This window comes from Etheostoma cragini, chromosome 20, assembly GCF_013103735.1.
Source record: "Etheostoma cragini isolate CJK2018 chromosome 20, CSU_Ecrag_1.0, whole genome shotgun sequence".
In the NCBI taxonomy this organism is placed as follows: domain Eukaryota; kingdom Metazoa; phylum Chordata; class Actinopteri; order Perciformes; family Percidae; genus Etheostoma; species Etheostoma cragini.
In genome coordinates this window covers 4,996,548-5,010,286 of record NC_048426.1, presented here as the reverse complement: position 1 = coordinate 5,010,286, position 13,739 = coordinate 4,996,548, and the positions used below count along the sequence as shown (strand labels likewise).

At 41.2% G+C, this 13,739-nt stretch overlaps 1 long non-coding RNA gene and 2 gene segments (V, D, J or C); all 3 read left to right on the top strand.

The window, feature by feature from the left end:
• Positions 1 to 6,647, top strand: part of LOC117935540 — a 23,302-nt gene extending 16,655 nt beyond the window's left edge. The window contains exons 2-3 of the long non-coding RNA XR_004654783.1: positions 2,322 to 2,326; positions 6,635 to 6,647. This is a non-coding gene — a long non-coding RNA (uncharacterized LOC117935540). The remainder of the gene's footprint in view (positions 1 to 2,321; positions 2,327 to 6,634) is intronic.
• The window catches only part of LOC117935526, a 47,764-nt gene that overhangs the window by 20,621 nt on the left and 13,404 nt on the right, over positions 1 to 13,739 (top strand).
• LOC117935531 lies at positions 7,972 to 9,185 on the top strand. The segment is given in 2 exon segments: positions 7,972 to 8,519; positions 8,674 to 9,185. Coding segments are annotated over 2 exon segments (450 nt in total).

Genomic DNA, 13,739 nt, shown 5'->3' with positions numbered 1-13,739 from the left:
CTGAAGAAAGTTGCTCAACCCTGGAGGATGTCTCCAACTGGGATCGGGTTTCTTCTCATCTTGCTTTCATGTAATGAATTTTGCTGCAAATATAACTGAGTGTGTGTAGGTGATTTTATACAGCACTCATATTTTTTCACAGACACTTCTGTATCAACCACTTTTCTAAATCTTTTTTCCCCCACAGACCAAGCTAAGAGTGTGACATTTCAGCCGTCTCGTCCAAGAATAGTCAACGAAAGATCCAGGGTGGAGTTTCAATGCAGTCACAATGATGGCGCTCTTAATGTAATGCTCTGGTACCAGCAAACAGAGAGCGGTCTGATTCATTTAATTGGATATAGCTACAGTGGCAGTGACCCCAACTATGAGCAGCAGTTTAAAGATCGGTTTAACATTACACGAGAGGCCATCCAAAGAGGAGCTCTGATCATTGACAGTGTCAATCTATCAGACTCGGCTGTGTATTTCTGCGCTGCCAGTACACAGTGATGTGGTTTAATGCCACCCCCTAACAAAAAGCCCTCATGGTCTCACATGAGGCTCTCACTGAAGAAAGATTCTCCAACAGGAGAACAACCCTGGAGGATGTCTCCAACTGTGATCGGATTTCTTCTCATCTTGCTTTTATGTAATGAAATCTGGCTGCCAAAATATAACTGCGTGTGTGTAGTTAATTTTATACAGCACTCATATTTTTTTCACAGACGCTTCTGTACTAACCACTTTCCTAAATCTTCTATTTCCCCCCACAGACCAAGCTAAGAGTGTGACAATTCAGCCGTCTCGTCCAAGAATAGTCAACAAAACGTCCAGGGTGGATTAAATGCAGTCACAATGATGGCGCTCTTAATGTAATGCTCTGGTACCAGCAAACAGAGAGCGGTCTGATTCATTTAATTGGGTATGACTACAGTGGAACTGACCCTAACTGACCCTAACTATGCGCTGCCAGTACACAGTGATGTGTACACCCCATCACTAAAACTTTTTTTTTTCCTCTGTCTGTGTTTTCAAAGATCCTGAGATTGAAGGTTGACTCAGTAGCTCACAGTGTGCACATAGAGAGCAAATTTAAATTACAGATACAATACAGACGTAAAACATAACCACAAATAATAAATATAAGCATAGTGAAACATGTAGCTATGCCTACAGACAAGAGCTGGACAATGACGACGATGCAGAGTTATACAAATCAGTGTTAGTTAGCCTACCGCAAATACAGGGTTGCTGTGCAGTTAACATTACTGCAGGCACTGGAAAAATGTATAAAAACAGTATTCAACCCGAGGGAAATTGATATGCTGCAGTAGAAATGAGTACAAATATTAATAAAAATATGTATGCCCAAGAGGGAAATGTATACAATACTTAGGGCTACACAATCATGGCCAAAATGATAATCACAATTATTTTGATCAAAATTTTGATTGACTAATTGATTATTATTTGTTGATTTTAACCAAAACAAATGTTATGGTCACATAGGCTGTTTATAACTGCGAGAGGGAGTGTGATGGACGCTACTCACAGAGACACGGCTGACTCATTATGAACGGGTCCAGCACGGTCGAATGGTGGATACACACGTCGTGTGTATGAAACGTCTGTATCGTCACTACGCTGCATTTTTATGAACTATGATATTCTGGCCATGGGTCACATCTCTGGCCCAGGTCCAGGTCCAGGTCCAGGTCCAGGTCCAGCAGCTCCTTCTCACACGCTGTTACTCTACCAGCTGAAGTTAGTTGCATTCAATAACTTCTTCTGTGTTCTTCACCGTGGAGGCCGCGATAGCAGAGTTACCCGCGGCAACACTGGTACCTCAGGTTTGCCTCTCATACCTAACAATATACAGCTGTGTTAATAAAGAATTAAAACTGTAGACAAATGTAAGAAGTGTGGACCGGCGCTGTGTGGCCGGGCGCGGAGAGTAAGAGGAGAGAGAGTAGAGGAGAGATCCAACACAGGCACGGCTTTACAGACGAAATGGGTCATGTAACGCTAAATTAAACCATATCCATATAAACAGCATTGCAGCGGATAAGAGGACATTAGCACCGGTGCGTCCTAGAGGAGCTAACAGCTAACAGACGCTACTAGCAGACTAGCACTGGTCACTGCTGTTGTCTGAATAACAACCGACGGGACCAAATGTTGCGTTTACTGGTAAACTGGTAAACCTTGAGACCAACGTTTAACCGACTGCTATCTGTTGAGTTTTCCTCCCGTTACTCTGTCCTCTGTGACTGTCTACATCTAGAAACTAAGCTGCACGGGGTGCAGGGACAGCTGATTGGCTCATGATCAGACGGTAGGAGCGGTAGATGGGCTATGCAAAAAACCCGGAGCGTTCTATGAAATGACGCTTAAAAAAATAATTGCTCGATCACGCAAATTTGATCGTGGAAAGTCAAAATCGTGATTGCGATTAAAATTTGATTAATTGTGCAGCCCTAACAATACTGTATGAATACAATATTTATTCATACAAGGGGGGGGCACAGAGCTGAGCCTTAGCTAAGTATGACAATGAAAGGCTAGATTATGTACATATTGCAGTTTGTTAAACTGCAATGCTAATATTTAAAACAATCTGATTATTTAGGTTTTATTGCAGTGCTATTTTGCAGGAATTGTTCTGAAATAAATATAAACCGTTCATGAGTTTGATGGTATAAACAATCCATTCGGCCAAACACTTTGATAGAGCTCAACAGTCCCGCCCACAGCGGGTCACGCAAGTAGGAAATACAATTCTTTCCATTGACAATTTGAGTATAAGCCATAAAATTGTAACGATTGATGGTAGACTTAAAACCAGCTACCACGTGATTAAGCAATTGTATATGCTCATATAGTTGCCAAAAGTTCATGGGGAACTAACCTTGTTTTGAGATAAATGTCTTTTATTTGCAATGTCTTGGATAAGTATTTCATTACCTACAATCCTGAACAATCCCACAGCGATGCCTCTGATTGGTGGAACTCATGCTTGTGAGGAGCAAGGGGGCAAGCGGGCGTCCACGAAGCGTAGCCCCTATGGCGCCATTTTAATGCTACCAAGCACTCGCCTGCCGTTAGCGTTCCAATGACAGCCATTCATTTTGACGTCGATTTCACAGCAAATAACTTTATATCTGAAGCGTTTAAAGACTATTTGTCCATTTGTCCATAATTTCTTTATATCTAAAGAAACACAACAATGTATAAAAGGCTCCATTCCCTTTACCTCACGTTATGGCTCCGTAGCAGGCGTTTTTTGTAAAAATAGGCTAACAATTGTGTCATAACCATGTGACTTGTTGACACATAGTCAACAAATTACCGTATTGTCAGGAGATGCACGCAGACAGTTTGGACTTCCACTAGCTTTTTAAGTTTACTTACTAATGTAAACTAGCATTAGCAATAATAATGTTATCTCCTAAAATATACCTACGGCTATAATGACGTAACAGCTGTCATATATTTTAACGGATATTTTCAGGTTTTATTTTGAGGGTCTTTTAAAGTTGTTACATGCTGATTAAACTGGTGGTTTACTCAAATTAGCTGTAAGCATAACAAATCTTGGCTTCCTTTATTCAGTGCTGTGCGGTGGTTTATGGGATGAGTAGTTCCTTAGCTCGATAATGGTAATGGTATCAAAGTCACGGTATTGGTATCTAACATTGTTGAACGATACCCAGCCCTTTATGTAATCAAAATATGTACACATATCTTTTAACTTTGACTTTTTAGCTCTAAAATAGAGCTGGGCAATATATCAATCTTATGGGCACCCAAATGGCTCGGTTGATAGAGCGGGTGCCCATATATAGAGGTTTACTCCTCGACGCAGCCGGCCCGGGTTCGAGTCCAGCCTGCGGCCCTTTGCTGCATGTCACTCCCCCTCTCTCTCCCCTTTCACAACTTCAGCTGTCCTGTCCATTAAAGGCCTAAAATGCCCAAAAAAATAATCTTATAAAAATATATATCAATCTTATAGCAATATTGTGATATGAGATTAGATATCGATTTTGGATATTGTCATTTCGTAATATGGCATGGAGCATGCCAAGTGGGGTCTTTTCCTGGTTTTATAGTCTGCATTACATTAAAGTAATGTCAATTTCTTTACTTGCCAGACTGTTCTAGCTGTTTTATTGTTTGCCTTTACCCACTTAGACATCATATCTACTATACTGATAATTATTTATCAAAAATCTGGATAAAAAAAAAAATATATCAAAGTATGTGGTAAAAAATATTGTGATATTTGATTTTCTCCATATCGCGCAGCCCTACTCTAAAATGATATGCTGTATGTTTAGGAGTCACGTGGTAGCTGGTTAAGGAGAGAAAATGGGAGAAATGAATGGGAAAGTTGCTTCCAGAACCAAAGGTCTCTCGGAGGAAGGGCGGGACTGTTGAGCTCTATAGGTCCCCCGGGCCGCGGAATGGTATCGGCCCATGCGTCATTTTGTGCCGGGCTGCACAAGAAGGAGTAAATACCTTACATCAATTACATTTTATTTATCTGAGCCAAAAAAATCTATTATTTTGAATAATTACTGGATTATCTGTGTTTGGTCAAGTGAACGCGTAAAATTTAACCCAGTGGGCTAGCAAGCAAAATGAGTAAGAAAGTGGAAAGTGGAAAGTTTCTTTGCGCAGGGGAAAGGCCCAATGAGGAGACAGAACAAGAGCATATGGCTTCCAAGAAAAATAAATTGCCCATAAACTGCATTTGACAATACCAAAGGTCCTACTTAAAATATGGATTCAGCACAACAGGTCCATAAACCAAGCCCGCTCTGTATAAAAAGAGGCGACCGGCTATCTAATGAGGCAATAAAGCTTTTTAAAACTGCTTCGCCACTTGGAGACCAAGCCCTTGCATTATAAGACAAGCCGTCGGAGTATTTTCAAAGAAAAAAAACGGAAACACAAAAGACAGAAGAAATTACTGAGGGCAATCAATGTGAGTGCACTGAGAGCATCACACTTGGTGGCTAACCGTATTGCTAAGGCTAAGAAGCCATTCACTATTTTAGCCACTAGCCGATCACTATTAGTTAAGACTTGATCCGGCCCGCCACTAAAAACATTAACCGTGAAATTCTAGGAGAGGGTGCGGTTAAAACAGTTCAACGCAACGTAACACTAACTCATCAACTTTAGTTTTACAGTTATTTTTGGAATATATGGTCAATAAACCTCATTTATAGGACATTATACCTAAGGTTTGAGCTGGAAAAGCAGAAATTAGAAATGAAGATGAAAAGAAGGAATGTTTGTTGATTGATAATCAGACTGGAATATGTCAACTTTTACTCAATACTATTTCAAAAACCACCTCCAAATGTTAGAAAATTGAATAAGACACCCCAAAATTAATGAAAGTAGAGATTTGTACTCGCCAAAGAGCGTTGTGTAGACTTCTCTTTATTAATCCTTTTGGGATGACTCACGCACGGAAATTGAAATTCCAACATTGTTTTTTTCAAAAAATACAGTAAAAGACAATATAGAGAAAACAAAAATAACAGTAATAATAATAATAATAATAATAATAATAACAATAAAAAGGAAGGGTAGTATTTGGGGTAGTTAAAAAGAACATTGATATGGGAAAACGTGTCAATTTCACCCGAGGACAAGATGAGGGTTAGAGAGTTCGAACACTACTTCCCAACCACAAAAGACCCACGAACAGCCAAGGAATGGATGGGACCCCTTTACCAACCGACCAGGTGAATCCAGCATCTCTGTGCAAGAAGAAGATCAACTGCTGGAGATCGCAAATAACGGCGGCCTTAAAAGTATGCTTGAGACAACAACTCTGCTGGTGTTCTGGATGAAAGGCATGGCAGAATTCACCCCGAGATCACCACAACAGTGTTGCCATTTCCGACATCCTATCTGTGTGAAGCAGGGTTTTCTACAGTGACGGCAACCAAAACCAAATTACGGAGCGGACTGGACATAAGAAACACACTGTCATGGTCTCCCGTTACCCCTCGATGGGACCGCCTCGTTGCAGAGAAAGCAAAAGGCTCCCATTGATTTAGCGTTATGGTGAGCTAAAATTTTCATGGACTTTATATTCGTTTTTGTGGTGTAGCTGTATCTTATTTTTAAAGGCATGTTTAAACGTCACCATAGCGACCAGAGCCAGTGAGCGTTAGGGTTATGGGGCAGAGAGGATGTCATTCATGTTATGTTTTTGTGGCTCAGTGGTAGAGCGGTTGCCTGCCAATTGGAAGGTTAAGATAATAAGATAATTTGTTTATTGGTCCCGAGTGGGGAAATTACTGCACTACACTCTGTGTACACACTTTTGTTAGTACTCACACACACAGGCCTGAAATACACACACATGCTCAGGACCTATACATGCACTATACATGAAGAGATGTCAGAGTGAGTGGGCTGCCAGCTGAACCAGCGCCCTGAGCGGTCGGGGGGTGGGGGGTACGGTGCCTTGCTCAAGGGCACCTGGCAGTGCCCAGGAGGTGAACTGGCATCTCTCCAGCCACAAATCCACGCTCCCAACTTTTTTGGGTCCATACGGGGATTGAACCAGTAACCCTCCGGTTCCCAACCCAACTCCCTATGGACTGAGCTACTGCCACTCCGTTAGAAGTTCAATCCCTGCCCCTGCAGTACCGAAGTGTCCTTGAGCAAGACACTGAATCCTGAGTTGACCCTGCTGCATCGGAGTGGTATATCTGATGAGCAGGTGGCACCTTGTACGGTAGCCTCAGCCACAGTGTATGAGTGTGTGTGAATGGTTAATGGTTGTAAGATGTAAAAGCTGTTTAAGTAGTCATTAAGACTAGAAAAGCGCTATATAAATACAATTTACGAGGACACTGCTAATAAAGTGTATATTTACAATATGCCAGTCGTCTCGTTTTGTCCGTGAAAATACTGTCTGACCTTAAGCAGGTCCTTGGCGCGAAACAGGATGGGGACCACTGTGAAGCTAAGCTACTCATAGTATCATATTTCACCAAGCCATCAGCATCTAAACCAAATAAATAACAATTCACATTCTAATTTAAATCATGTATGTCCTTTTTAATAGTACTGTATGTTGTTTTTTGGTTTTTCTAAATGGACCTTGAGTCTAATAATAGAGCTATGTATCTAATGTCATTTCTATTACTACACAGAAAGAAAAAATCAGCAGCCATCGACCACAAAACACCCCCATAACACAAAACAGCAGCAGAGCAAAACGGTTCATGTTAGCTAGCGTTAGCTCGCTAAGCAAACCTCACAGCTGTTAGCTTAGCCGAGGATACAAACACCAAGAAAACAAAGCCTGAACTTCAACTTATGACATACAACAAAGGCTTACCTTCTAGACAAACGCAGTGACTTCCGGCATCAGCAGTATGAGAGGCAACAGCAGACCCAACGTCAGTCTTCAAGAGGACAACCGTTGATGGTGTCCCAGCTAACATTACAGCAGCTAGCTAGCAGCTAACAGTGGCCAACACGGTCATTACTGCCGTCCTGAGGCGACGTAAACGACTGTTGGCAGTAAACTCGCTTGTGAAATAAGATACAAAATGTAGTAAATGTTTATGGAAGTCTTATTAGAGGTTTAACACACTAAATTATTCTTTTTTTGAGGAGTTGGACGGTCAGCACGTTACAGTTGAGAACAGAGTAGGCGGGGCAATGTGTCTAAATCGGCTGTGACCAGTCACGTTCCACCAATGCAATTTACAAGGAAATAACCATAGACGGTTAAAGAAATTAATCCTAATGTTAAAAAAGTTGGTTTAGTTTTTGTGCATTTTTTCTTGATAAAAAATTGAAAACAAGAACATTTTTGATTTTGTTGATTGATTGATTTTTTAGCTAAATCCTTTTACTGTAAGTAGTTATGAATAGATCTACAAATGACAAGATTAAATAAGATAGATCTTTATTTAGAGGAAAATTGCAGCAGTTGCAGTACAAAGTAGGAAAGACTACAAATATAAAAAAATGGCAAATGAAATATCCCAAAAGGTGCAAATCCCAAATGTGTGCTATGGTAAAAAAAAATCATTACTTTGAATCACTGGTTGATGAAGCAACAGTTGTATTTTAGTCAGTCATGTTTCAAGTAATTATACTATTCTTGTGCTACTGCTTGTTATAAATATATTATTTGAAAACCATTTATACATTCTAGTTTATCTTGAGTAGCAAAGAAGCATCACTATACCATAAATACTACCAAAAATACATTAGTCTCAGTTTGAATGTAGAATTCACACCGATCACGTTGATGTAAAGGTTTCAGATGCAGCTCCACCCTGACCCCCTCAGTCTAAATATAAGACAGAAATAATCTTTCCTGGGCTTATTTCATCGGTGATTGGGAAGAACAGTCAGTCTCACATCTCTATCATGTGACCTTACGGTATATTGGTGCTGAACAGAGTGACGTGTGTCTCATTCAACTGGAAGACGGCTCACAGCTGACATGTTCATCACACTACTTTATCTGATGCTTCTTTTCCACTCAGGTGGGTTTTATGTATTAAATCATAATGGATGTGCTAACTTTTGGCTGCTTGAATGATCAAGTTTTAGTCCCATTTACACAGCATGTATTTCTGTGAATGAAAGTTTCATACATTGAGGTGAGACACAATAAAACATCCTCTTCATGTGCTGCAGGTCTCCCTGTGGTAGTTCTTCAGTCTGGAGATCAAATGTCCCACCCAGGATTGACAGTGAACTTTGAGTGCAGCATGGGTCCAGCGTTCAGCATGGGCAGCTACACCATGCTCTGGTATCGACAAAACCAGTACGGCGCACTGCTGGAGTTCCTCACCAAAGAGTACGAGCAAACTGCGGGGCGCTTCCAGTCTTCTCTGGAAACATCCAAGAACAACTTCTCTCTTCAGGTGACTGGGCTGCTCCTGAATGACAGCAGCACTTACTACTGTGCTGCCAGTCACAGTGATGCACACAGACCACACCGTCATACAAATAACAACTGGGGCTGGCACAGGTGGCACACCGACTCCTGCCACAGGAGCTGTGGCTTCCATGGTTTTCATACTCAAATGGTGGAAACATAAAGACGTGAAATCATTGATTAAGTCCTGAAAGTAGGGCAAGACACAATTACAGGACAGGATGAGCTACCTTACTTTAAACTACATTTATAGAAGTAGTCCATTCTAATAGATATTTTCTACCCAACAAAATAAGCTACCCTTCTTTTGACTGCTTTTATGGAGACATTTATATATTCTGAAGATATTTCCTACCTGACAGAATGAGCTACCATACTTTTAACTTAATTTTCTGTACAGAGGATTTAGGGCATTCTGGTACATAGTTCCTGAACAGAATGAGCTAGCATACTTGTAACAATATTTATGTAAGAAGTAGTCCAACTTGGGCTAATATTAGCTTATTAGGTTATATCCAGTAAGACGTCTTCAATCAGTGGCTGAATGGGCCAGCACTTCTGATACATTAGCACACTTACTTCTAATGGTTCTTAACAGTAGTACTCTTTAGATCATGATTTGTAATGAAAAAACAAATTAGGGTATCAACAGCTTTTCTGTCATCAGCTATCAAAATGACGTGTAACCATGGTTATATCAATGCTTGCAGACAACACTCTGTATTATTAACTGTGATGCCTAACTAACGATTTATCGTGACCTCCTCATACAAAAACTATAAAGCTAGTTCAAATATGTTATGCATCCAAAGGACAGTATAGACATAACAAATATAGCAGTAATATTAATAATAATAATAATTACAATAAGAACATTCAGCTATAAAAGGACATTAACCATAAATTCAGTCAAAAGTGTCAGTGCAAACAGAATCGATCCCCAAGCTTATAGACCTGCTACAATTATTCGGAAAACTATCGGGCTACAGACTAAACCTCTCCAAAAGTTCTCTTTTCCCTATCAACCAACTGGCAATTTCAGCAAATTACAGTAATCTTCTCTTTAAATTAGAGCCCCAGTCCTTCATCTATCTGGGTATCAAGGTAACACGACAATACAAGGACCTATACGATTGCAATTTCAAATTGTTACTAGAGCGCACAAGTCAGGATTTCCAAAACTGGTCGGCACTCCCTCTTACACCGGCTGGCCGAGTAAACACGGTTAAGATGACAATCTTGCCTCGATTCTTATATCTATTTCAGATGATCCCTATCATATTAACCAAGTCCTGGTTCAAAAAGCTGAATAGTAACATCACCTCCTTTATTTAGGGAAACTCCACCCCTCGCATTAAAAGAGCTTACCAGGAGATGCCTAAGGAAGTAGGTGGGCTGGGTCTGCCCAATTTTTTGTTTTATTATTGGTCAGCTAACTTCTCCAAACTGAATTATTGGATTTCTACATGCAGAAATAAAGAAGGGGCAACATGGGCCTCTATCGAACTTAACTCCAATCACCCACTCTCACCCATATCCATTCTGAGTGGTCCCCTACCAGTCAGCGTAGGTCTTCATGGTTGGAACTCAGTTGTCAAGAACACGCTTAAAATTTGGTTCCAATTCAGGAAACATTTTCATTTAAGTCGGGCAATTTCTTTTCTCCCACTAGCAAATAATCACTTGTTTCCTCCATCCCAGACTGACACTGCCTTCCAAGTATGGCATAAGAACAGTTTGGTGTTTTTTGGTGACCTCTTTGTTAAGGGCTCATTTGCTCCATTTGACAAACTTCAAAAAGACCACAACCTCCCCAAAAATCATTTTTTCAGATACTTACAGGTACGCAGCGTTGTTAGGAAACACTTTCCATTTCCCTCCTTGCCATTGAGAAGTGCAATTAATACCATACTGCCCCTGGACCCCATAATGAAAAGAAGGGTATCTAAAAACAAACTTGCTTTTAGCCAGCTGAGTTAGTTAGCTTATAAAATGCGCCAATCTGAGAAGCCTCTCCTCCATTTCTGGCAAGCTACAGGCTGAAAATGTCAACTTTTGAAGAAAATTTTGATCGTGCAACAAGACAGGTCTGCTTGGTTCTCTTGGGGAATGATTGTAAAGATTTAAAAAATAATGTTTGCTGTGTTTACTCTCTAACTGGGACGTTTTGGGACCGATTGGTGGGATTGCTTTTGCTGAATTACACACAGAGATTTAATTGAATCGTATAGCTTATAGTACCAGATCACAACAAGGGTTATCTCATGACACTTCTACCACATTCACACCACATTCTATGATTTACAAAGACTCAATAATTCCATTAATTCCCCAGAGCAAGCATTTAGAGTGAAAGCGGAGAGAAAAAACTCTCTTTTAGGGAGAAACCTCAGACAGTGTGTCTGATGGTGCCGGTTGGGGGTGTGATAAACAGTGGCAATAAACTGAACGGAACTATGACTAGAAATAGTAGTGTGTAGTAGTTCATGGTGTAGCAGGGCACTGCAGGGCGTCACAAGGGTGTAACACTGGAGATACACTGGTAAGAACAACAGAGGTTTAACCATGCATCCGTATAACTTTAATAGCTCATTTTGGTGTATTGTGTGACCAGTTAAGCTCATTTAGTATTGTATGTGATGTTTACTTTTGCAGGGTGCTAATGTTCCACCAGAACAAGTTCTTCCCTGACATTATTTAGCAGTCACTGTCTCTGCGTCCAGAGTTTAGCGCCCCCCAAGACTATTGTGATTGGTTTAAAGCAATGCCAACAACCCAGAGTGTTTTTTTCTCCCATCCCATAATGTATGTGTGATGAAGCCAGACCTAGAGCTGAGGAGATAGGTCTGGCAATCAGAGGCTAACGTCAATGCGACGATAACGTAAGAATTGGGACACTGAGTAAATAAGAATCTGCATCATAAACCCGGCGAGTTCATTGAAGAATGGCACAGGAAGGGCCTCTCCACAGCTCACTGATGATCCTGTAACACCACAAAGCGGATCCGTTAAGATAAGTGAGCAGGTGTTAACATCGGAAGGTTTAAAGACCCCATACAACATATGTTGGCGTGTACAATGAATCATCTGAGTCATTCTATGCTGCTGTCTGCACTTTCCTATAATATTTACTTCGGTGTGCAAGTATATCAAGTTAGCAAGAAGTTAGCATACACTGACCTCTACAGGGTTCAGACAGGATTACACTTGGATGTGATGGTTTGACTGGCCATCCCTTTTACATAGTGTACCGATACTGTTGTTGATTATACTGAGCTATATATTTACAAAGAGGTCAGAATACGGTGCGGTTTACCTAAAGTAAAAAGAGTAAATATGACGTGATGTAATGCTCTCAGCAAGGCTCGATCAGATATGAAATGGACAGACTATTCATGTAGTCCCTGTTGTAATTAACTTTTGGGGGGAGAAATAATATCTAAAAGACGAGCTACAGAGCAACATTTGCCTTTATCTGAACGTCAGTCCAATATTCACTTTCCAACAAGGACATTTCATTTAATTAATTTTAATTTGTTTATTAATCCCCAGTGGGGAAATTACTATGTACACTCTGTGTACACACTTTGTTAGTAATCACACACAGGACTGAAATACACACACATGCTCAGGACCTATACGTGCACTAGTGGAGAGATGTCAGAGTGAGTGGGCTGCCAGCTGAACCAGCACCCTGAGCAGTTGGTGGGGTACGGTGCCTTGCTCAAGAGCAACTAGCAGTGCCCAGGAGGTGAAGTGCCATCTCTCCAGCCACCAATCCACACTCCCTACTTTTTGGTCCATATTGGGACTTAAAGCAGTGACCCTTCATATTTGGCATTTTGGGCTATTATTAGACAAGACAGGAAAGGGGATGAGAGCCAGGGAATGACATGCAGCAAAAGGCCACAGGTCAGATTCAAACCCCCGGCCGCTGCGGTGAGGACTAAGCCTCTGTACATGGGGTGCATGCTCATCCAGCTCAATCAGGGCTTTTTACTGAAAATAGCTGCCCGCAGCTGGAAACAAGAATGACTGATAGTGGCACTGTAAAACCAAAACTTGAGCTTAAAGACACTAAGATTTGTCCTACTGTAGAGCTGAGGGCGACCACACAGTCAGGTAATAATTATTTCTGGGTTCATAAAGACGAGTGACACGTAGGGCCACATAGTCTCGCTTTACCGGACCTGCCTCCACAGCGCTGCAGAGGAGGGTCTGGCTAGTCGACATGACAATCCGGGATGGGAGATAAACATGCTCTGGTTTATTGACATTTATTTAAACCAATCAAAATTGTCTTGGGAAGAGCTAAGAGCCAGACAGAGCAATGGTTCCGCTGCCGAATAGGCTCATGAAATAACTTGTCTTGGTGGAACGTGTGTACGTTCAAAAGTTGTTTAAGTCGTGCAACAGAAAACTCAGACTGAACAGATAGTCTAGCTAGCTGTCTGGATTTACCCTGCAGAGATCTGAGGACCAGGTAACCAGAGTCCTCAGAAATCCACCGGAGGTTAGAACGCCTACACATTCTGGATGGACATGGACATCCTGCCAAAATGAGGGACATCCGTTGGAATATCCAGCAGCACCTGATCAGTCCCAGAGAAGAAAAGTCGTAAATATAGACTAGGCTACTCATGATTACAGTGTGACGTAGTGAATGTTACTCAGGAAACATGAATGGATAAAGAGGTGTGACCAGCTGAGATGTCCCTCCCTCTGAACAGCTTCAAACTAAGAGCAGTTTCCCCTTTTCCTTCCCTCTGTTCCGTTTCTTTTCTTAGCTGTCACAGAAATAGCAGCAGTCAGGTTGGAGTCA